We start from the raw sequence: 27,654 nt of genomic DNA on the forward strand, positions 1-27,654 counted from the left end.
CACAAGGGAGGCGGTTCTTAGCCAGTGGGAGGATGTAGCACTCTTAAGAAGAAATTAGAGAAGAGATTGGTATATGACAACACCAAGGTATCCAAACAGAAAAAGGTCTGGAGGGTGGAAAACATTCATTATGAGCTGTGATATTTGCAGGGTCTTATTCCAGGGCCAAAAGGTCACAAAGAGGGGAAATGGTCAGGAGGTTTATGAAACTACAGATCGTTTTTCCCTTTGAAATACTAGAACTCAGGTTCATCCAATGAAACTGAGTAGTGGTACATTCTAGGGCTGTCTACAGGTGCTCTCTCGCCAGTGCCCCCTAATGGCTATTTGGCCAATGGCTAGCACCAGACAAGCAAGAGGTTCTTTAGATTTCACTGGACAGGCTCTTAGGTGGAGACAAACGTTTATTAATTAGTAAACATTAGCAAAGAAATTGATCAGCAACATGAAGTCTAATATAAAGCCAACAGCAACGGGAATAAACTACAAAGTTGCAATATAACCAATAAGCAAAAAATCTTAGGCAGGAATAATTGTAATACAGAAAGAATAGGTATAGTTCTACATGTCTCTCCAGCTGATGGAGATTTGAAAGACTTATCTGGGACACTTCAGACTGGCTGACGGTCGTTCTCTTCACATTCTGGGCCCTGAAGATCCCGGGCTCCAGGGAGATCAGATTGGCCTCGACCAGACCCAGGGCCTTTTTGGCTGTGGCCCCGGCCTGGTGGAATGTTCTCTCACAAGAGACTAGGGCCCTGCAAGATATGACATCCTTCTGCAGGGCTTGCAAGATGGAGCTGTTTCGCCAGGCCTTTGGTCAGGGTTCTGTCTGACTCATTTTCTCTTTGTATAAGAACAAGCACGAAGGAGGCTTCCCAGCCCACTCACAGGTCCTTATAATATCAGTCGAAACAGTTGGTCCTGGCGAGTATTAACCACTTTCAATTTTAACTTGAGGATCATCATTTGTCCAGTTTTAATTTTAATTGATTGCTTGTTTTATGCATATTGTATTGTTTATATGATGTTAGCTGCTCTGAGCCCGGCTCCACCTGGGGAGGGGAGGGTACAAATAAAAATTTATTATTATTTATTATTATTCTGGAATGGAACATAGAACAATGTATCCAGGTCTCCCTGTCTCCTTCAGTTGCTGGCCCTTATATAGTCCATAGCTTAGGTCTCACGCCACGCTGGCAACAGATGTAATTCATGACGTAATTACATTCCCATCCTTTGATGAAATTATGTTCCCATCCTGTGTGGCCCTCATCCCACCCCCAAAGCCGTGGAAGAGGTGCTGACCATGGGAGGCCCAGCAGGCCTCAGGCCGTGCCACCCACGTGGCCCCAAAGCAGCCCCGATGCCAGGAAGGAGGTGCCAGCCACGGAAAGGCCTAAACCCGCCTCACCCGTGGCCCCAGTCCCCTGCCGGGCCCCGAGAGGAAGCCATGAAGGTGAGGAACACTTACCTCACCAAGAGCGAAGTCCAGCGATGCATCCAGTAGGAAGAAAACAAAGCCCGTTGTCCTGCCGAGATGGGGGTGGGTGATGGTCAACCTGCACAAGGTGGGTGGCAGGGGCCAGGTAAGACCCACGAGGTGTCGCAAACCCCGCCCACTTCTCAAACAGCCACGTTCCTTATATTAAAGCTGAAGCTACATTGGAAACCAGGAGACCACATTCTGTTTTATTCCCTGGCAATACAGGTGCCCTGCTCTGATTCAGGGGCCCACTTTGTCAATCCAAATCATGATCAGAAAATACAAGTCTTTAGCAATCCCATTTGCTAGCTCAGATGATGAAGAAGAAGAGGAGTTTGGATTTGATATCCTGCTTTCTCACTACCCGAAGGAGTCTCCAAGCGGCTCACAATCTCCTTTCCCTTCCTCCCCCATAACAAACACTCTGTGAGGTGAGTGGGGCTGAGAGACTTCAGAGAAGTGTGACTAGTCCAAAGTCACCCAGCAGCTGCAGGTGGAGGAGTGGAGATGGCTTAAAAAGGGAATTGGACAAGAGCCCTCTTTGTTCTTTCTTTAAGCCACAGCATCAGCTGTCAGGCTGGGTCTTTGCAAACAGAAAACAAAATGCCACACCTGGAGAGCCTGTGTAACAGCTTCCCCTCTGCTTCTCTTCCAGTTCCAGCTCCAAAATCTTGCCAGATTCAATTGGATTTATATGCATCTCACTGAGACCGGATCTTGTACTCCATCTTTTCTGATGATCAGGAGGTAGTTCTATAATTAAATGCATATACCTTCCATCAAGGGTGGGGAACATGTGACCCTCCAGATGTTATTGGTCTACAATGCCCATCACCCTCAACTATTGACCATGATGCCTGTGATGGAGGGCATTGGCACCCAGGAACATCTGAAGACCTCATAGATCCCACACAATCTGTCAAATGGCGAACATCTTACTGGAGTTCTGTAAACTAGATGTCCAGGAGTTTAGAGAGGGATAGGATGCAAAATATGAATGTGCTATATTACCTGAAACAATTTTCAAAAATGCCTTGGAATCCATATAGAACATCTCTTTGGGTTTAAAACTGAGACTGATCCAGCAGAAGAAAAAGAAAGGTGATTCAGTTATATTGGACTCAACAACTTCTTGACTGATGGTCTCATACTGATAGACGCCACTCTGTACCTAATGTGTGCATACTGTTATTCTGCATTTGTTGTTGTCTTATTCTAGTTTGTTATTCCACAGACAAAGCTGAGAGGATGGGGAAGCCAGCGCTCGCAAAGCGTGCAGCATTCATAAGACATGCAGTGTCCAGAAAGCGTAAAAGAAAAGAAAAGGAAACTGGTGATCTGTATACAGCACAGTCATATGGGTTGAGGTTTCTCATAAAGTAGAGGAATGCATGGGAAAGGGAAGTTGATGGAGAGATGGGCAGGGAGTGGAACCGGTCATGTTGTGCTAGGGAGGAGTGCAGAGAAAAGCCCACACAGCTCTTTGGGTGCCAGAGGTCCACTAAGCCCCATAGAAACCCCAGGGGTGAGCCCACTCTTTGCTGCTGGCTGTTGTGTTCCTTTAGTGTGTGCAGTCAGGAATGGCTGTACAATTAGGCAGAATGAGGCAGTTGCCTCAAGTAGTAGGTGCTGGGGTGGGTAGAGATGTGTAGACCAGGGGGCAGCAAACTTTTTTGGCAGGGGGCCGGTCCACTGTCCCTCAGACCTTGAATTATTATTATTTTTAAAAAATGAACGAATATTTTGAAAAATAATAGTGAACGAATTACCGATGCACACTGCATAGAATTAATCCGTTCCAGACTTTTGAAAACAAACCCTAAAACAATTTAACACGTTTTCACAATTTAACATGAATTTTCCTATCTAACGAGACCACTGAGCCATAAAATGAAAGCAATAAACAATAAAATAAATAAGGCAGTATTGTAGATGAGAAAAATGAAAATTATTATTATTTTCTTACCTGCACCGATGATAGTCAGGATGGGGGGTGGGGTTCCTCACCTGGGTTTGGTGCACAGCTGTCAACTTTTCCCTTTTCTTGCAAGGAATCCTATTCGGAATAAGGGAATTTCCCTTTAAAAAAGGGAAAAGTTGACAGCTATGGTTTGGTGCTGCGTTGCGGCCTGCTGGGCTTCCTGCTGTCGGCATCTCTTCCGCGCTTCGGCGGGGGGGTGGGGGCCCTCCTGCTGGCAGTGGAGGCCAAATCGCCACTGCACCGGTAGCAGGACTGCGGGAAGGTCTTTGGAGGCCCTCCCACCTTTCGCAGCTCTCCCACCGGCAGGGATTATCTTGGCGCTGCGTTTCATTGGTAGAGCTGCTGCGGCATCCGCTCTACCAATGAAACCCAGCGCTGGGGTGAGGGATGACCCTGTCACCGCGTTGGCTCTACCAATGAAACACAATGCTGGGGTCAGCCCTCATCCCGGCGTTGCGTTTCACCCTCAAACTCTCAGAGGGTCCTTAAATGGCCATGCGGCCAGGATTTACAACCCTGTCAGGCCTGACTCGGCCCGCAGACCGTAGTTTGCTGACCCCCGGTGTAGACCACACAAACTGCACTGCACCTCTTCAGCTAGTCTGCTGCCCCATCAGCAGCATAGAAATAGGAGCCAATGGCCAGCCCAGCTCAGCTTGTGTGTGTGGAATTGTGTGTATGGAGGGAGCATCTTGTCATTTGCCTGGGGGCAGAAAGTAGTATCAAAGGCTACTGTCTTCTGATCCAGACATTGGTCAGAAAAGTTTCCTCAAGCAGCAAGGCATCTCGGCTTGCTTCTTCCACCTGCTTATCCTCCCCAGTGCCCACTCCTTGAACAGTTGAGTGTCTTTGGCTGATGGCTGCCACAGCACATGGAAACCCTTTTCCCTGGGGTGGGAATGGTATGTTGACTATTGATGGCTAAAGTAAAATTTTCTTTCTTCAAGCATCAGCTTTTCACGAGTTGGTTACTTACTTTCAAACTCCAACGGGTGAAAGATTTCTCATACTTGAGATTTTCATCGTTGCTGCCTTGACACTGCTGATTTACATGCTATGTAAGTACATAATTGGCTTACGTTGATACTACCGTCATGGGCTTTGCTTCAATGCCAATAGCATTTCCAAAAAGAGATGGCAGGATCTACCTTCCCTTTACCCCTTTCATCTCTCTTTGATTTCCAGGGGTGAGTTACAGCTGTCACCCAGTGAGAGCAATGGCATTGTTTTGTTCTCCCTGAAAAAGTGAGTTCCAGCACTTGTAAGGGAGACATAGGCTAACCCAAGTCCCTGGGACACCCTGGACAATTCCCTTTCCCAGTTGCAATTCTTTCCTCCTTTCCCAACTAATCCTCATTTGCCGTGGGAGAGCCCCCATTCCTGATCTCGCCACCCTGCCCTGTGGCGTTCCCAAAGCAAGGAAGGATTGGACTCTGATTAATAAAATACACACAAGGCTTGACCAGCAAGACTCTGGGAGGAGTGTGTATAATAATAATAATTCTCTCCAACCCTCGGCCCAGCTCGTTTTATTCACAAAAGAACTTTTTACACAGTGCTCCTAAGAACCAGTCAGATTTCCTCTGAGCATTTCAAAACCCCCACGTGGGGACAAAGTTACAAGTTAACTACAAAGAGCTAATTTGAGCATGCATAGTAGTCCAGAGTAAATAAAAGAGGAAGCAAGGAGGAATGCTTTTAGGAAACCCGGGAGGTCATAAACAGGAGTAAACAGGAGAGGAAGGATATGTAGTGTTTACCATCTCCTTGTGAATGATTAACAAACTACATCAAAGCTACTGTCAGGGAACTGCCATCGCAGTCAGGAGTGGTGGAAGGGCTCCCGAGCGATGCCGGAGAAGGTCCCAGCAGGAAAAGAGGGGACTCAGTGACCGGGGAAGGAAATCAGCGTTACACCAGGGAGAAGGGCAGGAAGAGGTGGGTTTCGGAGGGATGGCTCCAGGACTCTTCACCAGAGACCAGCGGGGAGAGCATTGGTCCTCCACTGCCCACACCCACCCTGCACAGAAGACTTCCGCACAGGGAGGCTAGGCGGAGACTATCCGTCAAGGAAGTTTTATGTTGGAAGAGGTTTAAGAAACGCCCACTGACGGATTCTGCCAGTGACTGAGACAGACGCGGAATCAGGACTGTCCAGCCAGGGAAAGGTTTATCCAGGCAACCTCACCGAGAGTGGCGGCAACTTACGCACGAGCAATCCCCAATTCCCACTACAGCTACCTTCTAGCTTTATGACCCAGGATGCCAAATGAACAACTGGTCTGTGGTTTAGAATGCTGATACGTGCCTGTCAGGCAGAGAAATAGGACAGAGACGCAGAGGCGTGGATTGATCAGAAATCATATCAAAATGGCTCAAACCCAGTCAACGCAATGCTTTCATTGCTGACACAAATGGCTCGCTCCATAATTTTTATAACTCCTCATAGCAATCCCACCTGATCATTACATGCCCTCTGCTAGTGATCCAGTCCCATGAAGGAAAGTGCTTGGGGAAAACAGGCTGGGGAGGATAAGGCCATGGCCAATGAGGGGGAGTCCAGAGCCTACCTAAATATCGAGATATATGCTGGGCTTTTTTCCAGCTAGAATTAACCAGGACTCAGTTCTGGCCCCTCTCAGGTGGGCGCCCCTGCCATTCTAAGAGAACAAGGGAGGCATTCATGGTGTGTTCCGGTGCCTCTTTTTCTAGTAAAATAGCACTGGATAGATGAACACATGGCCTATTTGCCTAGATAATTCGTTTTTAAAGTTACAGATAGGTAGCCGTGTTGGTCTGCCATAGTCAAAATAAAAAAATTCCTTCCAGTAGCACCTTAAAGACCAACTAAGTTAGTTCTTGGTATGAGCTTTCGTGGTATCTGAAGAAGTGTGCATGCACACGAAAGCTCATACCAAGAACTAACTTAGTTGGTCTTTAAGGTGCTACTGGAAGGAATTTTTTCATTTTTAAAGGGCACGCCAAAGTAAGCAAAGTTCAGGGGGAGGGAACCAAATGACCAAGAATTTCCATATTTTAAGCATGAGGCAGCCTGGCAAATGCAAGTCTGTAGGACAAAGAGGGCAGGTGTATCTAGACACCCCAAAATCTAAAGCTTTCTAAGGAAGGCCAGCCATCTGGTGACGGAAGTAGCAGGCCAAATGGAAACAGGACTTCAGACGACCAGGGCAGCTTAAATCAAGGCATGGGAACCTTCAGTCTAAGGGCTGAGAGCAGAAAATATTAATAGAAGTCATTTTCATGTTTTTGTTGATTTGATTTTTTATTTGTCCTTCTCCATAAGGTCCCGGGGCATGTTTGTTGTACAAGTCGGCAATTTAAATTCAATATTAATAGCAGTTTGAAACCAAGTATCCCCTTCTCCAGTTTATCAGACTAGCGTGCTAGAACACAATTTCTTCCTTTCTTTTCTACCTACTTCCTTCTTAGATCAGAAGGAACTGGAAAAAAGACAGGAGTTTCAAATGGCAGTGGATATGATTCGAACCGTTCTGGTTGGGATTGATCCAGTCTATATAGACAAGGAGGGTAAGCATTTTATACGAACATCCACACTTTTGCTGTAGCATGTTTAAATTAAACAGAGTTCAATTCTTTTTTTAAAAAAGATATTTATTAAAAGTTTAATAGTTACAGAAAGAAGAAGAAAAAGACAATAAAAAAATTCAGAGTTCAATTCTTGTAGTTCACTTTGGGATTCAAATTGTGTCAGCAAAACATATACCGTATTTTTTGCACCATAACACTCACTTTTTTCCTCCTAGAAAGTAAGGGGAAATGTCTGTGCGTGTTATGGAGGAAATGTCTACAGGTTGCATGCCTACGGATTTTCCTCCTCTAAAAACTACGTGCATGTTATGGTCAGGTGCGTGTTATAGAGCGAAAAATACGGTATTCAGTGAAACTCATCACCCAACAGAGTTTAGCACTTTTTCATTGCTCAGCAGGAAGAAAAGCAGACAGTCGTGATTCTCACATCTCCCCACTAGAAATGCTGTCCTCCCCCATCAAACTGTAATTCACAATGTTTGTGCTAGTGCAAGATTTTAGCACTAGCACAAGGGAACGTTCCCCCCAATTCTCCCTGCATGCCATCACCAAAGCTGCTCTCCTGGGGGGACGGGACTTCAGAAAAGATTGGAGGGGAGGGGGCTGAAGATTGCATTGCACAAGGAAAAATCCTTGCACTGACATTATGTCCTACTTAGCTCTATGTGGGATGCAACCCAGAATTCAGCAGAAAAAGAGTTTTGGTGGAGACGCTTCTTCAGGTCTACTGGACCGAGGCCATTTAGGGCTTTAAAGGTCAGCACCAACACTTTGAATTGTGCTCAGAAACGTACTGGGAGCCAATACAGATCTCTCAGAACCGGTGTCATGTGGTCCCAGCGGCCACACCCAGTCACCAGTCTAGCTGCTGCATTCTGGATTAATTGCAGTTTCCGGGTCACCTTCAAAGGTAGCCCCACGTAGAGCGCGTGGGAATAGGATAGTGGATTGCATGGGTCTTTGGTCTGATCAAGCTGCAGGATTCTTTTGAGGCTTTTCGTTGGTGATCTCAGCCACAGAGAATCAAGTCTGCCCTCATATTCACAAGAACCCCATCCTGGAGCTCTGCTTCTTGTTTCAGACTTGAGTGTTTTTAAGTGTTTGGAAATGGTTTCCTGATATTTGCAGATTGTTATTTCAGATACTCCCGCCTTAAAAACTGTTTCAATTTTTTTAGACTTAGAAATACTTGCTGCAGCTCAAAACATATCAGAGGAAATGCGGTATTTTGCCAATAAAAATGATGAACTGCAAAAAGAAATTGGTAAGCTATCCCACGATGCTGAAGAATTGTAGTGCATTGGGAACCTGTCTTGAGTCTGCACCAGCTGAAATCCCCTCCTCTATCTGAAAACTCTTAGAGCCACCCTAGGGAAACATCAGAGATATTCAGATCAGCTCTCCTGAACTGTTGAGATTTAGCTTCTATTGTGAGGAAATACAAGCCCGTCATCAGAAAGAAGCCCTCATGCCCACTCACACAGTGAATTGACCCCTTGGCCACTGAATACATAATTGGTAAAGCGATTATAAAATTGTCTATAAAGCTTTAGATGTAAAAGCAAAGAATGGGAATGAATGCCTATTACCTCACTTGTACATAGAAGCAAGCTAAAGATGGTCAGCGGCAAAACACACATTTTGTGAGAGGTGTATAATGCCATTTCCCCTTTCACTTTGTCCTTGGGAAATATCATTGCCTTTAAAGACATATGCCAAAACCAGGCCTAAACTGAAAAGGATCCAGAAAATCCTGATTGAAATCGATCTAGAAAATCAGTTTCCTCCAAGATCACCGGGATCTGGTCCACAACCACCCGCTCAAGAACCTTGCCCAGGAAGGGGAGATTAGCAACTGACAGTCAGTTACGTTAATTTTCTGAGCCCAGGGAAGATTTCTTACGGAGTGGTTTTACCACTGCCTCCTTCACTCTAGGGTTCCCCTCCCTGCCTCCACAGAGAGCCTAGAGAGAGAAAGAGAATTTTGATAAGCCACAGCTACTTCCCCTCCCCAATCTTCAAGTCTGCCCTTGTTGGGTTGGAATAACGACAGACGAGTAGCAGGTGTCATGTGAGAGAGGCGTCTCTCGAGCAAGTCTCGAGGAGTCTCTTTTATTGAATATTACATGCATTGCCACGTATGTGCTGGTTGCTGATTGGTTAACACAAGTACAAAGCAAAGATTACATATAGGCATTAATCACCAATAGAAGAAAGGCTGGGAAAGGGAACACAGGGAACACGGAATTGGACAGGCATGAAAACCTCCTTAACTAATGATTGACATAGCAAGACTAAAACAATTACTAATGATTGATCATAACATGAAAGAATACAACAATTGAATTCCGTAGATGTGGTCAGCTGTGCATTAAGTGCTGCATCAATAAGAGTATAGCATCTAGATCAAGGGAAGTAATAGTGCCACTGTATTCTGCTCTGGTCAGACCTCACCTGGAGTACTGTGTCCAGTTCTGGGCACCACAATTCAAGAAGGACACTGACAAACTGGAACGTGTTCAGAGGAGGGCAACCAAAATGGTCAAAGGCCTGGAAACGATGCCTTATGAGGAACGGCCAAGGAGTGTGGTGGAGTCTCCTTCTTTGGAGGTCTTTAAGCAGAGGCTTGACAACCATATGTCAGGAGTGCTCTGATGGTGTTTCCTGCTTGGCAGGGGGTTGGACTCGATGGCCCTTGTGGTCTCTCCAACTCTATGATTCTATGATTCTAAGTACAGGTCATAGTGTTTTTCATGAACTTAGTAATGAGGGAATGTCTTGGTCTTTGGAACAAGTTGTGCAGTGTGCGCAGAAGCAGAGAAAAGCTTATAGGCAAGACTTCCCAGAATGCAAGAGAAAAGAAGCAATGCTGTGCAGAGAGAGGACTTCCCTTTATGCCCTGATGTTGTCCTGAGTATCCAGGTGGAAACAAGTAGGTGAGGCCCCTGAGGTTCAGATAAGGCCTGTTAGGGGACGTACATCTTTTCTCTATTCCCTCAAATAAAAGGTTCTTGACTGCACTCCCAGCTATGCCCACCCAGAAATTTACTGCAGCATCAGCATGGGCTGAAGAGTTAACGCTGTTCTTGTTTTAATCTTCCTGAGCTTCCTAGATATGTTATCACATGGCCACAGAAACGGACTTAACAAAAATAATTGAAATCTGCACAGACATACAAGGTGGTTCCCATTAAATTCCCCATTTTTCTCTCTCTACTTCCTCCATACATGGCTTGACTCAAAGATATCCTTACTGAAAACTTGAACGATGGCTGGGTTATATATGAAAGGACCTTATATTGGTTTTCTAGTGAGGTAGCCTCATGGATGGATGCCCAAAAAAATTGTGAGCTGGAAGGCGCCAACCTCATTACTGCGGAAACAGTGGATGAACAGGTGAGCATCAAAGCTGAGTATAGGAAAGGTAGGGGATCTTCTTGAGCTAATGGGCTCCTATCATCACTATCCATTTAAGAAGGTTACATTTACCTGTATGCAGCCAAGTCAGCAACTCCATCAGTCAAGCCAAGGGGTGGGTGGGTCAGGGAGCAGCTGCTACCATCTGGGACTAACTAAGGTTTCTTGGAGCTGCTGAGCTCTAATAGAATGAAGCTGGCATTCAGGAAGGAGGTTTTGAAGGGAGTGAAGGAGGAGATACTTGAGGGGAATCTATCCCTTGGCTTGCCGGTAAATTCTTCCTCTACTCTGTGAGATGTACTGAGTGCTTAGAAAGAAGGCTTTGCTCACCGCCCTAACCCTCTGGCATGACAGTATCATGGAGATGACTCCAGAGGAGCTTGCAGGGTAGATCCAGTGTGGTGTAGTGGTTAAGAGCGGTAGTCTCGTAATCTGGTGAACCGGGTTCGCGTCTCCGCTCCTCCACATGCAGCTGCTGGGTGACCTTGGGCTAGTCATACTTCTCTGAAGTCTCTCAGCCCCACTCACCTCACAGAGTGTTTGTTGTGGGAGAGGAAGGGAAAGGAGAATGTTAGCCGCTTTGAGACTCCTTAAAGGGAGTGAAAGGCAAGATATCAAATCCAAACTCTTCTTCTTCTTCTAGATCCCTCTCCCAGAGCCTTAGCCCTGGCAGAAGGGCTACTGGGGTGCTACAGGGCATAGACATGGGTGAGACCCCATCATCATGCCATTAAGCATACCACAACCAGACTGATTCCAGTGTCTCTGGAACCAACCAACAAACATGGATGCAGAAACTGGAGTATTTGCCACACAGGTCACTGTCTCACTAGATGGCTCCAAGACCGACTGTTCTATGGCACAGTCATTAACAGTATTTGGAAATTTTATCTCTGTGTCATGACTGGAATACATATGAAGCCAGTCTTGGTGAGGGCAGGTGAAGTTACCCTTCACTACAATGCTTCTTTGGGATGCTTCCTTGATTCCATCATCATCATCCATCATCATCATCATAATGTTGATCATGGGGACAATACCACATCCACTGTATGAAATTATTATTGGTGATGGGAATACTATGTATAGTTTTGATCACTGCTTCCAAAATAATGTGGGTAGGGTCTTCAAAGGTGACACCTGTTCCTTTTAAAATGTGTTTGTTTTATGCCTGTTGAATTTCTGTAAAGGGCTGTAGTCTCCCAGAGAAAGGGACATTGTCTTAAAATATTTTATTTGTTCTTTCTCCACCCCTTCCCTAGCTTTTTGTGAGCACTGAAGTACAAAATCTTAAAAAGGTTTTTTGGATTGGAGTCTTTAAAGACAAGGGAGGGACATGGAAATGGCTGTCAGGGAAGATAGCTTCAGAAACGTAAGTTCATAGAATCATAGAATCATAGAATCATAGAACCATAGAGTTGGAAGAGAAGTTTTTGAAGAAATATTTGTTAATGACATACGTTCCAAAAAGTTTCAGATTCTGATTACATACCGTAATTTTCGCTCCAAAACACGCACTTTTTTGCTCCTAGAAAGGAAGGGAAAATGCCTGTGCGTGTTACAGAGCGAATGCACTCACTGGATCCATGGCTGCCGTCAGTCAAGCAAAGCGGGAGCTGCTTGCAGGGCTTTGCACGGCTCTAGCTTTGCTTGCTTTATTTTTTTTTTTTTATTTTTTTTATAATAATTTTTATTACATTTTTTACAGAAATAACAAAGAGATCAAAAAGTAAGAAGAAAAAAAAAAAAAGACCAGAAAAAAAGGAAAAAGAAAAACACGACCATTTCGATAACTCATTTCAAATTTCCATTGGACTTCCCCCATCCCTCGCAGAATGCATTTCTTAACAATAAATTTATCAGCAAATTATATCCTTATTTCATATGTTTCTTTCTATTTTCAATTACAGTTTAAATTTAAATCTCTTGATCAATATATACTCTGAGCAATATACCATAATATCGTTTTTACCCATTTAAACCTTAATTCTTTCATAAATCTTGTCAAATTTCATAAATAATTAAGTTTTGTTACTGGGGCTAGATTCCCAATCACACGACATCTTATGTTTCATATAACTTATAATACTTTTGCAAATAGTCTTTAAATTTTTTCCAGTCCTCCTCCATTGCTTCTTCTCCCAAGTCTCGAATCCTTGCAGTCATCTCGGCTAATTCCATGTAGTTCATCAGTTGCGTGTGCCAGTCCTCCAGTGTGGGCAAATCTTGGGTCTTCCAATGCTTAGCGATAAGAATTCTTGCTGCTGTTGTAGCGTACATAAAAAAAGTTCTATCCTTTTTAGACACCTTCTGGCCGACAATGCCCAGAAGGAAGGCCTCTGGTTTCTTGGGAAAAGTGTACTTAAACACCTTTTTTAACTCATTATAGATCATTTCCCAGAAGGCCTTCAGTCTTGGGCAGGTCCACCAGAGGTGAAAGAATGTTCCCTCAGCTTCCTTGCATTTCCAACATTTGTTATCGGACAAATGGTAAATCTTAGCTAGCTTAACCGGGGTCATGTACCACCTGTATACCATTTTCATAATGTTTTCTTTCAAAGCATTACATGCAGTAAACTTCATACCGGTGGTCCATAACCTTTCCCAGTCATCAGACATAATATTATAACCAATGTCCTGAGCCCATTTTATCATTGCTGATTTAACTGTCTCATCTTGAGTGTTCCATTTAAGCAGCAAGTTATACATTCTCGATAATAACTTGGTCTTTGGTTCAAGCAACTCTGTCTCAAGTTTCGATTTTTCCACCTGGAAACCTGTTTTTTTGTCTAGCTTAAAAACCTCATTAATTTGGGCATAATGCAGCCAATTTTGCACCTTATCCTTTAGTTTTTCAAAGCTCTGCAATCTCCAGTTACCTTCAATATTTTCTATTATTTCCCAATATTTCGGCCAATAAGCCTCCATATTGGTTGTTTTCCGAGCTTTGGCCTCTATTGGTGAGATCCACCTCGGAGTTTTGCTTTCCAATAAGTCTTTGTATTTTTTCCAGACCATATATATTGCTTTTCTGACAATATGGTTTTTAAACATTCCATATGATTTACCCTTGTCATACCACAAATACGCATGCCAACCTAACGAATTGTTGAAGCCTTCCAGATCTAGGACATCAGTGTTTTCTAATAGAATCCAATCTTTCATCCAGCAGAAGGCTGCCGCTTCATAGTATAGCCTTAGGTCCGGCAGGGCAAACCCCCCTCTCTCTTTTGCATCAGTTAATATCTTAAACTTTATTCGGGGCTTTTTGCCCTGCCAGACAAACCTAGAAATGTCCTTCTGCCACTTTCCAAAGCATTCCACTCTGTCCACAATCTGCAAGGCTTGAAACAAAAACAACATCTTTGGCAAAACGTTCATCTTTATAGCTGCAATTCGGCCTAACAAGGATAATTTCAGTCTTGACCAAATTTCTAAATCTTTTTTAACTTCTAACCAACATTTCTCATAATTATCTTTAAATAGATTCAAATTCTTGGAAGACAGATTGACCCCCAGGTATTTCACTTTCTTAACAATATTTAGTTCTGTCTCTTTCTGAAACCCTTCTGTTTCCATGGCCGTCAAGTTTTTCCCTAAGACTTTAGTTTTTTGCTTGTTCAACTTAAAACCCGCCACCCGACCAAATTTCTGGATCAGTTCTAAAACTCTTTTTGTACTGGGTTCTGGCTCCTGTAGTGTTAAAACCAGGTCATCTGCAAATGCTTTCAGTTTATATTGTTTCGCTCCGACCCGTATTCCTTGTACCTGCCGATCCTCCCTTATCATGTTCAGCAAAACCTCCAGGACTGAAATAAACAATAAGGGGGATAGGGGGCACCCCTGTCGTGTTCCTTTTTCAATATGAAGTTCTTCTGTCACCACATTGTTCACTATCAACTTAGCTTTTTGTTCTGAATAGATTGCTTCTATTCCATTCTCAAACCCCCTTCCCACTCCCATCCCTTCCAAATTTTTCTTCATAAATTTCCAGGAAATGTTATCAAAGGCCTTCTCCGCATCAATAAAGATCAATACTGCTTTGGTGTTAATATTTGTTTGTAAAAGTTCCAAGATATCAATAATGTTCCTGGTATTGTCAAACAAATGTCTGCCTGGGAGAAAGCCGGCCTGGTCTTTATGGATTATCTCATTTAATACTTTTTTAAATCTGTTGGCCAGAATATCCGCAAATATTTTATAATCCACATTTAGGAGTGAGATGGGACGGTAGTTCTTGAGTTGAGTCTTTTCAGTTTCCACTTTAGGTATCAATGTGATGAATGCTTCTTTCCACGTATCTGGTGCCTTCCCTCCCCCCATAATCTGGTTACAAACCTCCTCTAGTGGTTGTATCAAATAGTCTTTTAACGTCCTATAATACTTGGAGGTAAGTCCATCAGGTCCTGGAGATTTGCCCAGCTGCATATTCTGAATGGCATCCTCGATTTCTTGTTGTGTTATTTTACAATTCAAGGTTGATCTCTTCTCTTGAGATATTTCTGGAAGACCATTTTCTTTCAAAAATTGTTCTATCTCGGTTACATCCTCGGGTCCTTGTGTATACAGCTTTTTAAAGTATTTCTGGAAACACTTTCTAATTTCTCCCGGTTTCTGAATGTTCTTTCCTTCAACTTCTAGATTGGTAACGTAGTTTAATTTTTGTCTCTTTTTCAACTGCCAAGCTAGCAGTTTCCCACATTTATTCGCCGATTCAAATGATCTTTGTTTCATTTGTTTAATTCTCCATTCCACTTCTTGGTTAATCAGTTGCGCATATTGTGACTGGTGGAATTTAATTTCTCTTAAGGTCTCTTTGGATTTTGGGTTTAATCTTAATTTTTTCTCGCCGTCTCTTATCTTCTCCAATATCTTGTCCTTTTTACCATTCCAGAGTTTTTTCTTAATCGTATTCTGTTGTATCAGAAACCCTCTCATAACAGCTTTGCTCGCGTCCCAGATTGTTCTTTTTTCCACCGAGGTGTTCAAGTTGATTTCAAAATAGTCCTTTAAAGCTTTTTGGGCCTTCTTTACAATCTCTTGATCTCTTAGCAGGTTGTCATTCATTTTCCATCTGAAGGAGTCGGCAGTAGTAAATCTCATTTCCATTTTCAGAGCGTTATGGTCGGAGCAAGTCTTTGGGCAGATTTCTATTTTTGTGGTCTTAGGTGCCAGCCCTCTAGTTGTCCAAATTTGGTCGATCCTTGTCCATGACAGGTGGGCCTCAGAAAAGAAAGTTCCTTCTTTACCTAGGGGGTTTCTCGTCCTCCATGAGTCAATTAAATCCATATTGTCAGTTAGTTCAAAGAAAGTTTTTGGTAGTCTTCCATCTTTAGTCAAATTCTGGTTCTGTGACTTATCCATAAAAGTAGAGACAACCCCATTCATGTCTCCCATCATAATGATGTTAGAATAGTCCAGATAGTCCAATAATGTCTCATGCAGCTTCTTATAAAATTCTGATTTCCCCTCGTTTGGTGCATAAATTCCTAATATCAAAATTTTCTCTCCTTGGGTCGAAATCTCAATAGCCAGGATTCTTCCTTGTTCATCTTTAAACAAAAGTTTCGGTGAAAGAGTCTCTTTGGCGTAAATCACCACGCCTCTCTTCTTGACTCTGTCTGATGAGATGAATTCTTGGCCTAATCTTTTATTTGTTAACACCTTCCTGTGTACCCTTGTCACATGGGTTTCTTGCAAACAAATTATATCCAAATTCTCTTTCTTTAGGATATGGAAGATCCGTTTGCGTTTTTCTGGGGAATTCGCGCCATTAATGTTCCAACTATACAGCTGCAGAGACATCTTGTATCAATCTGTTGTTACTCTTGTGGGGTGTCCTCTTTTTTGTCCGAGTCCGAAGGTGGTAGCTCTTTCCCTAACTCTGGTGGTGGCCAAATAGCTGCTCCTTTCTGTAGGTCTTCTCCGTGATCGTGTAGGAACTTCTGGCAATCCTCTTTCGTTTTGATTTTTATCTTCTTTCCTTTGTATTTAAATAAGACACCTTGTGGGAACTCCCACCTGTAAGGTATTCCGTTACCTCTCAAAAGTCCAGTTAGGTCAGTGTAGTTGGCTCTTAGATCCAGTAATTGTTTAGGGATATCTTTGTAAATTTGTGCTCTTCTATCCTGGATCACAAGTGCTTTATTGAAGTGTAGATCAAGTAGCTTGTCTCTCTCCTGTTTAGTCCTTAAAATAATCAAACAGTCTCTAGGCCTGTCCTTCCCAACGACTCTTCCCAATCTAAATGCAGTCGTTATTTTGAAATCTGTGTCTTGGTTTATACCCCAGAATTTGGAAAATTCTGCCGTTAAAAAGCCGGTCAAATCCTCTTTCTCAATCTCTGGGATAGAGCGTAATCTCAGGTTATTTTCCCTGTTTCGCAGTTCCACCAAAGACAGGTAGGCCTGCTGGTCTGTAATATGTTTGTGGAGCGGTCTTACCTCTCCTTTCAGTTCCTCCACTCCTTTGGCTGCAGCCTCTGCTTTTCCAATCGCAGCCTCCGCCAATTTTCGATTTTCAGATGTTGCGTCGTTTAAGTTTCCAATATCTTGTGAATGCTTGGCCACCTGTTCCGAAAGTTTGGTAATTGAAGATGTGGCTAAGTCAATTTTTGCAGTTTGATCATCCACTTTTTTGTTCAAAATTGCGAATTGTTGTAACATTTCCTCTAAAAGAGTGTTAGATCCTCCAGATGCCATATCCTCACCTATTGGTTGTTCAGCTTCTTCAGCTGGTGTTGTTGGCGAGGGTGCAGTCTGTAAAACAGCAGGGACTGAAGATCTACGTCCCTGAGAAAACAGGGTTGTTTGTGTCAGTTTGCCTTTCCCTGCCTTCGACGCAGCTCTTGTTTTTACCCTGTCGCTCATTCCACACCTGTCTTTGGATTCAAGGTCAGACTGTCAAAAGTTTCATGAGAAAGGCAGGCGCAAGCGTAAACAATCTAACCACAGAAAGACAAAGCAAAGTTGGTTCTCAGGAAATTGTAAGTCCCAAGTTCCACTAGAGGGAGTAATGTTGCAATTCAGGGAAGAAGAAACAAAATTTCAGACGCCATTAAAGTTCCTTAAGTTAAGTAAATTAACGATGATCCTTGGAAAAGACCTTTTCCCTCTAGCAGAGCTCTCACAATATTGCCATAAGTTTCTTAAAAGGTGCAAAGTACAGTTGTTTAATTGTATCCAACAGTAATGCCTCTAAGTGTCCATTTCAAATTTATAAATGTATCCGCAAAGTAGCCTTTTGTCCCACTGCAAGTCCGGGACTGGGGGTTTTAAAGTCTTTAGAATTTAGAAAAGTCCAGTAGAGGAGAAAGTCCCCAAATAAGGTACAAAAAATAGCAAGGAAATAAAAGTAACTTGCCTGCTTCAGTTTCCGACTTTTCTTTACAGCCAGGAGGAGGGGGAGGAGCTGAGGAGGAGAGAGGTAAGGAGAGCCATGCCAGCAAAGCGGGCAGCAGCCGCTTACACGCGAGGAGGGACAGACGGGAGCCATAGCGAGCCGGAAAAAGCGCCGCGTAGCCAGCAACAGCTGCTGCAGCCTCAGCTAGCAAAGGTCCGTGCGCTCTCTAAACGGAGCAATGAGGCTGCAGAGGGACGGCAGGGCACAGGAGGGCTCTGAGCCACGAGCGCATTGAAAATCAGTAAAAAAGTTTTTTAAAAGGCTGCTGGGGACAGGAGGGCACGGGATGAGGGAGAGGGGGAAATTACAATTCTCCCAGCGTCTCAGCTGATCCGCTGAGCAGGACTTGGGTTGCAGGGGATTTGCCATTAGCTGCGTAAAGCAGCAAAGAGGGAGAGAAGGAGGAAAGCGGGAGAGGAAAGGAGCTGCTTACACTGCTGTAAGTGGCTGCTGTCCGGTTGGCTCCTTTAAAGCAACAGTGCTCTTTCCCTCCCCCCTCCCCGCTCAGCTCTCCGAAAAGCTCCTTCTCCACCCACCCCACGCGAGCTCCTTTTCCCCTTAGACCCCTCTCCTTCATCATTAGCAGCATCCTTCTCCACCCACCCCACGCGTGTTCCTTGTCCCCTTAGACCCCTCTCCTGCATTATTAGCCACATCCTTCTCCACCCACCCCACGCGTGTTCCTTGTCCCCTTAGACCCCTCTCCTGCATTATTAGCCACATCCTTCTCCACCCACCCCACGCGTGTTCCTTGTCCCCTTAGATCCCTCTCCTGCATTATTAGCCACATCCTTCTCCACCCACCCCACGCGTGTTCCTTGTCCCCTTAGACCCCTCTCCTGCATTATTAGCCACATCCTTCTCCACCCACCCCACGCGTGTTCCTTGTCCCCTTAGACCCCTCTCCTGCATTATTAACCACATCCTTCTCCACCCACCCCACGCGTGTTCCTTGTCCCCTTAGACCCCTCTCCTGCATTATTAGCCACATCCCTCTCCACCCACCCCACGCGTGTTCCTTGTCCCCTTAGACCCCTCTCCTGCATTATTAGCCACATCCTTCTCCACCCACCCCACGCGTGTTCCTTCTCCCTTTAATACTTTTCCTTCCCTCCCCACTTAAAATGTGGTTACAAAGCACGGATCCACATGGATCCTCAGGATTTTTGCACTGGGTCACCCCAAGTTCACCATCAGATCATATAGCATATGCATGGTGTCAGGGGTTCAGGAGCAGAGACGCAGGAAAGGGAGGAAACAGAGAGCGAGGGGGAGGAATACGAAGGAAGGATGAGTGATGATGACGACCTGAGATCCCCGAGTCTATCCAGTGAATCGGAAGATTCTCAGAAAGGAGCCCCAGTGGTCAGAGCAAGGGGGGAACACAGGGGGACACCCCAGGAAGAAGGGGCCAGAGGGGAATCAGAGAGCAGCAGCTGGAAATCGGGACCAACGTGCCCAGCTGGGAGCAGCGGGGAGAAAGGGGACCAGGCATCGGGTTCCGGAGGCTTTCAGCAGGAGGGAGGGCATGAGTCAGGAGTGGTCACGCCCGCATCAGGGAGTGAGGAAACGGTCAAGAGGAAGGTAGAAGGTTGGGCGCGCGCGCCAAGTTCAAATGCAGCGGAAGCTGGAGCAGTAAGCAGCCCGGAGAGGGAGCCAGGTCCTAAAGCCTGCCGCAAGGAGGCAGAAGGCTCCGGGGGGTCTTCAGCTTCGGAAGAGTCGAGGAGGGAGGAGACCCAGGGGGGCAGAGGGACCCAGAGACGGAAAGAAAGGCGCAGGAGGTGGAGCAAGGCTAGGGTATTAAGTTGGTGTGCAAGAGGCGGAGACTCAGACGGGTCTTCGTCGGTCTAGCGTAGAAGACGTAGAGCTGCACGCTGCAGTTCGGAAATGAAACCTGTAACTCAATAAAGACTCTTATAAAGTGAACGCTGGCTAGCGTGGTCCTATGTGAGCTGGGATCTGGTAGCAGCTCTGACACATGGCTACAGCCTGCACCAAAACACACACACGCACCCACTGTTTCATGGGGCTGCAATGGCGCAAAAACGTGGTTACAAAGCATGGACCCACATGGATCCTCAGGATTTTTGCATTGGGCTACCCCAAACTCACCGTCAGATCACGTCTGTGGCCACAGCATGAACCACAAAAATCATACATCCACTGTTTCGTTTAGAATATTTTTTTCTTGTTTTCCTCCTCTAAAAACTACGTGCGTGTTATGGTCAGGTGCGTGTTATAGAGCGAAAAATACGGTAATTGATCAATTTGCTCTCCAAATATATTTTGCCATGCACTTTTCTCTACTACCAAAGACCTACATATGTACTCCTCCACATCATTATCCAGGTGAGTGACTGCTTCTTCTCCCTAGTTTGCAGAGGCAGGAAGGCTACTCTTCCTGCTTCTCTAAACAAGTGAATGTGCTGATTCAGAAGAGGGTGAAAACATGCTTTTAAATGGTTTGTGCTGCTTAGCTCAGCTTCATTCATTCATGAAACTCCATTCTTTTATTAAATTTTGATTTGTTTGACCTCTGATAGCTGCTGTCATTTTGGCCAATTCAACAAATTCAATAAGTTTGATTTGGCTGTCTATTATTGTGGGTATTTTGTCTCCCTTCCAGTTCTTTGTTATAAGAACTCTTGCGGCAGTGGATGCATAGAAGAATATCCTTTTCTTACTTATGGGGATGTCATTTGTTATTAATCCCAGAAGATACGCTTCTTAAAAGATACTGTCAGAGCTGCTTCCAGATCCCAGCTCACAGAGGACCACGCTAGCCGGCAACACTGTATAAAAGTCTTTATTGAGTTACAGTTTCCATTTTCAAGCTGCAGCGTGCAGCTCTATGTCTTAAAAGCTAGACCGACGAAGCTCCGTCTGATTCCCCGCCTCCTGTACACCAACTTAATACCCTAGCCTTACTCCACCTCTTACGTCTTTCCTTCCTCCTCTGGGTCCCTCTGCCCCCCGGGGTCTCCTCCTTCCTAGACTCTTCCAACGCTGACCCCCCGGACCCTTCTGTCTCCTTGCGGCGGGCTTTAGGACCTGGCTCCCTTTCCGGGCTGCTTACTGTGCCGCCTTCCTGTGCATTTGAACTTGGCACGCGCGCCCAACCTTCCACCTTCCTCTTGACCGTTTCCTCGCTCCCCGATGGAGGTGTGGCCAATCCTGACTCATGCCCTCCCTCCTGCGGCGAGCCGCCGGATCCCGATACCTGGCACCCTTCCTCCCTACTGCGCTCTGTTGGGGAAGCTGGCCCCGATTTCCAACTGCTGCTCTCTGAGTCCCCTCTGGTCCCTTCTTCCTGGGGTGTCCCCCTGGGCCCCCCCTTGCTCTGACCACTGGCGCTCCTTTCTGTGAATCTTCCGATTCACTGGAAAGACTCGGAGATCTCGGGCCGCTGTCATCGCTCATATCTCCTTCGGATTCCTCCCCCTTGCTCTCTGTTTCCTCCCTTTCCTGTGCCTCTGCTCCTGAACCCCTGACATCCATCCCCCCCTCGAAGCCCCCCTTCCCCCCTCCCCTCCTTCAGGTGTGGGTGCTGGGTGCTCCATTGTTATGGGGGTGAATGCCGGATACAGTTCGTTTCCTGTGGCGTGCATCCAACTGGATAAGTCTGGCTCTTCCTCCTTGCGCTCGCCGACGTCGATCACCTCTGCTTCCATTTCTGTGCCGCCGTGCTCGAACCCCACGTCCTCCCCGAACACGTCCAAGTCAGTCTCTCCCTCGGTCTCTCCTGGGTACGTCGCTCGCCCGGGATCCTCCAGCCACTTCCTGCGCCACTGCTCCTCAGGTCGATCATCCCACCAATACGAGGGTTCTGAGGCAGATCCCGAGGGCGACCCTTCCGGGGAATGTGTGCCCAGTGTAGGTTCCTCGTCCGAGTCGAACCCCTGGAACGTGCTTGCTGAAAGCGTGGGTGTGAAAAGCCAGTCGTCGAAAAAGTCGGCTGGCATGGGCCTGTGTGGGAAAAGGGCATGAAACTCGTCTTTGAGCAGAGGTTCCTCCAAAGCGTAGCCCTGCACCCATCTGTTGGCACTGGCTGGGGTGCCCTCTCTGGCGAGAAGGTATTCTACTCCCTCTTCCCCCCATCTAGAGTCTAAAATCTCTGTGACCTCGTTGATGGGCTCCCCCTCTGGCAACCCCCCCTGCGCGGTGCTTTCCCCGAGCGGGCTCGGTGCCGTCCCTGGCTCCTGAAATCTGTGAGGTGCCTTGTAGGGAGTGAGCACTGATCTATGGAATACCGGATGCATCCTGGATCCCTCCGGAAGTGTCAGCCGGAAAGCCACCGGATTGACCTGTGCCTCGACTTGGTAGGGCCCTAGCTGCTTATGCCCCAGCTTTTTCTTAGCTAACAATCTGGCCAGCACTGCTTGGGCTGCCAACCAAACCCAGTCTCCCACCTGTATTCTTTCCCCAACCCTCCTGTGTCTGTCAGCCTGCACTTTGTATGCGTGCTTAGCTAACTCCAACTGCCTCCGAAGCTGTTCGTGGACCTCCTGCAACTCTGACGCGAATGCGTCCGCTGCCTGCGGCTCCCCCTCCCCCACCCTTTCAAATCCCGGGAAGGTTCTGGGGTGCCTCCCATTGTTGGCGAAGAACGGCGTCACCCCCGTGGACACGTGCTTCGTGTTGTTGTAGGCGAACTCAGCGAGTGGCAGGTAGTCCACCCACGTTGCAGGCTGTTGATTTGCGTAACATCTCAGGTACTGCTGCATGACGGCATTGACCCGCTCCGCTTGTCCGTTGGTCTGCGGGTGTCTCGCCGACGCTAGGTTGATCTTGACGTTCAGGATGCCCATCAGCTTTTGCCAGAAGTTCGAGATGAACTGTCGCCCCCTGTCGGACAGTATAGACCGTGGCAGACCGTGCACCTTGAACACGTGATCTATGAACAGTTTGGCGGTTTGTTCCGCCGTGGCCACCTTCGCACGTGGAATGAAATGTGCCATCTTGGTGAACAAGTCCACTACCACTAGCACTGCTGTCTTGCCCCTCGAGCTGGGCAGATCCGTGACAAAGTCCAGGGCCACCCTCTCCCACGGTTCGAACGGGGTTTGCAGGGGTTCCAGCAGTCCCGCCGGCGGTTTATGCACTGGCTTAGCCCTCTGGCAGGTGTCGCACCTCGCAATGTAGTCCGCGACTTCCCCTCGCATCCTGGGCCAACAGAAGTCTCTAGCGACTAATTCTACCGTCTTCTCTGTGCCAAAGTGCCCGGCTGTGGGCGCGTCGTGCAACTGCTGCAGCACTTTGGCGCGAAGCTCGTCTCCCGGCACGTAGATGGCCTCTTTGCGGATGAGCAAGCCGTCGCGCACTTGGAACTCGTCACTCTTCGCCGTGCCCTTGTGCACCTCTTCCATCTTTGCCCATGCGAAGGAGTCGTCCTGCAACGCGCGCCGTACAGCATCCAGGTCAACGGTTGCCGAAGCACACATCCACGCTTTCGGTGCAAAGATGTGCTTGGCCGCCGCTGGCATCGCCTCCTCGAGGTATTGTGGTTTCCTGGACAGTGCATCCGCCATGACGTTGTTGTCGCCTGGGACGTACTCTATCCGGAAGTCGAAGTCCGCAAAGAACTCCGCCCAACGTATGTGTCTCTGGTTCAGGAACCTCGCCGTGCGCCAGTACTCCAGATTCTTATGGTCCGTGCGGACCTGCACTGTGTGCTTGGCTCCGATCAGGAAGTGCCTCCACGCCTTGAATGCTGCATGAATGGCAAGCAACTCCCTGTCCCAGATGGTGTAGTTCTGCTCCGACTTGCTGAGCTTCCTGGAGTAGAAGGCGCCCGGTCTCCAATCCCCCTGCGGGTCTTGCTGCAACAGGACTGCTCCCACGGCCCTGTCTGAAGCGTCCATTTCAACCCTCATCGGTTTGGTGGGATTGATATGCAGTAGCTGCTCTTCTGATGCGAAGAGACGCTTGAGTTTCTGAAAGGACTGCTCCGCCTGCTCTGTCCAGATGAACTTCTTCTTCTTGGAGCTGAGCGTGTCAGTAATGGCCGCTGTCTGCATCGCGAACCCCTTGATAAACTTGCGATAGAAGTTCGCAAAGCCGACAAACCTCTGGACCTCCTTCCGGTTGCGCGGGCTCTTCCAGTCCAACACTGCGCGAACCTTGGCGCTGTCCATGGTGAGCCCCTTGTCCGACAATTTGTATCCCAGGAAATCCACCTCCGTCATGTCGAACTGGCACTTCTCCAACTTGGCGTACAGTCTATGCTCCTGTAGTCTTCGCAGCACTTCTTTGACGTCCCTGTCGTGGACCTGCTGCGATTCAGAAAATATCAGGATGTCATCCAGGAAGCAGACACACTTCTTGTAGAGGAGCCCCGCTAACACGTGATGCATGAAAGCTTGAAAACAGTGGGACCCATTTTGTAATCCAAACGGCATAACTCTGTATTCGTAGGTGCCCAAGGGCGTGAACATGGCTGTCTTCCACTCATCGCCCTCCCGTATGCGAATAAGGTTGTACGCCCCTCACAGGTCCAACTTGGTGAACACGCGTCCTTTGCGCACCGTCGCGAGGAGGTCGTCGATTCTGGGCATGGGGAAGGCCAAGGGCTTGGTCTTCGAGTTCAATATTCTATAGTCCACTACAAGTCTTTTTTGGGGCGTGTCCTTCTTCTTCACAAAGAATACGGGACTGCCCCCCACTGCCTTGGACTCTCGGATGAACCCGCGCTCCAAATTATGATCTATGAACTCTCTGAGTTCCTGCAGCTCATCTTCAGACATGGAATACAGTTTCCCTGTCGGCAGCGTCGCCCCTGGCAGGAGGTCAATCTTGCAGTCATATGGCCTGTGGGGAGGTAGCTTGTCCGCCTCCTTCTCGCAGAAAACCTCCAAAAACTCTGCGTACTTGTGGGGGACTGCTTGCAACGTGCCCACTTGCAGTTGTGACTCCTCTTCTTCCCCCTCCTGTCTGGGCAGGATGCAGTGTTCTGCACAGTAAGAGGAGCCGAAGATCAGTTGCCGCTGGTACCAAGCCAGCGTCGGGCTGTGCCTGTCCAGCCAACTCATGCCCAATACAATAGGCGTGTCCGACAGTTGGGTGACGTTGAAGCTGATGATTTCCCTGTGATTGCCAAGTCGCATCACCATTGGTGGCGTTTGCTTCACCACCTGCCCCCCTAGCAATTCCCTGCCATCCACCGTGACGACCTGCAGGGGCAGCGTGGCAGGCAGCAGCTTTATATCGTGCCGCTCGATAAAATCCTGCCCTATAAAGTCCCCGTTGCTTCCTGAGTCAATGGTAATTGGCACGTCCATTGTGAGTCCATTGGGTAGCTGGAGCGATGCGGTGAGCTGCACTACTGGTTTGGGCGGGAGGGGGTCTGTGGGCTGCAAAATCTCTGGGGACTGCTTCACTGACTCGTCTTGCTGGGCCCCAGTGCCTCTGTCTCCAGCCAGACTGCGTCGTTTCCCTGCTGTGGTTCTCTGTGCTGAGTTGCTTCTGTCACCGTTGCGGAGGCTGCAGTGTGCTTGTGGAGCCTCTGGGGACACTCTTTCGCCATGTGCTGAGGACTGTCACAGAGGTAGCACTTCCGGTTCCCTCTAGGAGGCTTCGCTTTGACTGCTCCCGGCGCTAGGGCTCTGTTTGCTGACTGAGCGCTGGCACCTCCAACCTCCATAGGTTCCGGTCCCCCTCCTGGCGGAGGCGTGGATTGCGCACGCGCGGCATCCTTGGGGAAGAAGGAACACCCTCTTGCCAACTCGCGTCCTCCACGCCCTTCATCCCTACTCCATGGACGTTCTTCTAGGCGCACCCCAATCGTCAGTGCCCTCTGAACGATCTCCTGAGTGCTCCGGGGTCTCTCCCCCCTCGCAATTTCGTCTTTTACCGCACCGCTCAATCCTTCCCAGAAAAGGTCTCTGACTGGAGCTGAATCTCTGTCCCATTCCAGGGCACTGACCAGTGCAAAAAAGTGGGAATGATACTGCCTTACACTGGCCCTCCCTTGCTTCAGCCCATGTATCTCTTTCCTCGTGATATCCACGTCTATACATGATAAAAAGCACGCATCCATTGCTTTAATGAAGGCATCCGCACTCTGGAGAGCTGGATCCTTATCCCTCCACAGATTACGCATCCACGCTTTAGCGTCTCCGTGCAAATGGGATAGGATAAACCCCACTTTCTCCTGCTCATCTCTGAAGTCTCTGTCCAACAGTTGCAGCGCACACTGCACATCTGTTCGGAAGTTGGGGTACTGCTGTAAATTCCCATCGAAATGAGATACGAGGCTGCCTCCTCTTCTCCCCAGCCCAATTCCCTCCGATTTGGGTCCCGGTTGCCCCTGCTTTGTAAGCACTTCCAACCTGATTTGGAGATCCTTGTAGGCGGCAGCTGCTTCCTCCTCCCTCTTCCTGGATGCGAGTATCTCGGCGTTTAGTTGTGTCACCGCATTTTGCAGGGTTGCTAACTGCTGTTCGGTAGTCATCTCGTCTGACTTTCGTGAGCTCGCGAAGAGGCACCAATCTTCTCCCCTCGCTGCGCCTACTCACGCTGCGAGGCTTTTAGTGCCAAAACTTGGGGGACGGAGCTTACTGTCAGAGCTGCTTCCAGATCCCAGCTCACAGAGGACCACGCTAGCCGGCAACACTGTATAAAAGTCTTTATTGCGTTACAGTTTCCATTTTCAAGCCGCAGAGTGCAGCTCTACGTCTTATAAGCTAGACTGACGAAGCTCCGTCTGAGTCCCCGCCTCCTGTACACCAACTTAATACCCTAGCCTTGCTCCACCTCTTCCGCCTTTCCTTCCTTCTCTGGGTCCCTCTGCCCCCCGTGGTCTCTTCCTTCCTAGACTCTTCCGACGCTGACCCCCCGGACCCTTCTGCCTCCTTGCGGCGGGCTTTAGGACCTGGCTCCCTTTCCGGGCTGCTTACTGTGCCGCCTTCCTGTGCATTTGAACTTGGCACGCGCGCCCAACCTTCCACCTTCCTCTTGACCGTTTCCTCGCTCCCCGATGGAGGTGTGGCCAATCCTGACTCATGCCCTCCCTCCTGCGGCGAGCCGCCGGATCCCGATACCTGGCACCCTTCCTCCCTACTGCGCTCTGTTGGGGAAGCTGGCCCCGATTTCCAACTGCTGCTCTCTGAGTCCCCTCTGGTCCCTTTTTCCTGGGGTGTCCCCCTAGGCCCCCCTTGCTCTGACCACTGGCGCTCCTTTCTGAGAATCTTCCGATTCACTGGAAAGACTCGGAGATCTCGGGCCGCTGTCATCGCTCATATTTCCTTCGGACTCCTCCCCCTCGCTCTCTGTTTCCTCCCTTTCCTGTGCCTCTGCTCCTGAACCCCTGACAGATACGTTTCCAAGTAATAGTAGAAGGCATGGGGAGTGAGTGAGGAAGTAGACATCCAATCTTGATCGATCGGTGCTGCTGTTTCTTTTCTTTTCAGCTACTGGAATTACTTTGAGCCAAATAGAGAACCGAACCACGACTGTATTGCAATGTCCTTTGACTGCTACTACAACAAATGCTGGATGGCAGTAAAATGTGATCTACCAATAAACTATGTTTGTAAGAAGGGGCCTAAGGATACTTGGCTCTAAGAAGACACCTTAAGATGAACGTAACTGGATCCCATGATCACTACACAAAAACAAAACCAAGAGATCACCCACCCCGCTGTTTTAATGCACAATCCACACTCTGGCATCAGCCCTCAAAACCACCTTGAAAAGACCTTATCCTGCAAGCTCAAATGTAGATGACTACAAAAATAAAGAATGGAAGGATCCAATCATAGCCTGTTTTTCGTTCAATGCATTTATTTGCAATGCACACCAA

The 27,654-nt window shown here is 47.5% G+C and overlaps 1 protein-coding gene across 10 annotated transcripts; it reads left to right on the forward strand.

Moving 5' to 3' along the window:
• On the forward strand, positions 1-27,497 carry LOC309520576 (C-type lectin domain family 10 member A-like). Of its 10 annotated transcripts, none has more exons than XM_082202538.1 (9): positions 13-87; positions 1,712-1,917; positions 2,721-3,011; positions 4,415-4,525; positions 6,918-7,016; positions 8,215-8,301; positions 10,282-10,433; positions 11,717-11,826; positions 27,263-27,497. In XM_082202538.1, exons 3-9 carry the CDS (start codon positions 2,903-2,905, stop codon positions 27,414-27,416), a joined length of 822 nt encoding a protein of 273 aa, XP_082058664.1. In that variant the 5' UTR covers positions 13-87; positions 1,712-1,917; positions 2,721-2,902; the 3' UTR covers positions 27,417-27,497. The 10 variants fall into 10 exon arrangements, 5 of the variants coding, with proteins under 5 accessions (XP_082058663.1, XP_082058664.1, XP_082058667.1 ...); XR_014214275.1 differs by lacking the exon at positions 1,712-1,917 and adding an exon at positions 2,142-2,233 and having other exon boundaries at positions 69-87; positions 2,721-2,819; positions 4,421-4,525; XR_014214276.1 differs by lacking the exon at positions 1,712-1,917 and adding an exon at positions 2,142-2,233 and having other exon boundaries at positions 70-87; positions 2,721-2,819.
• The last annotated feature ends 157 nt before the right edge of the window (positions 27,498-27,654 follow it).

The sequence above is a fragment of the Podarcis vaucheri genome (assembly GCF_965113315.1).
Source record: "Podarcis vaucheri genome assembly, chromosome: 16".
NCBI lineage: Eukaryota > Metazoa > Chordata > Lepidosauria > Squamata > Lacertidae > Podarcis > Podarcis vaucheri.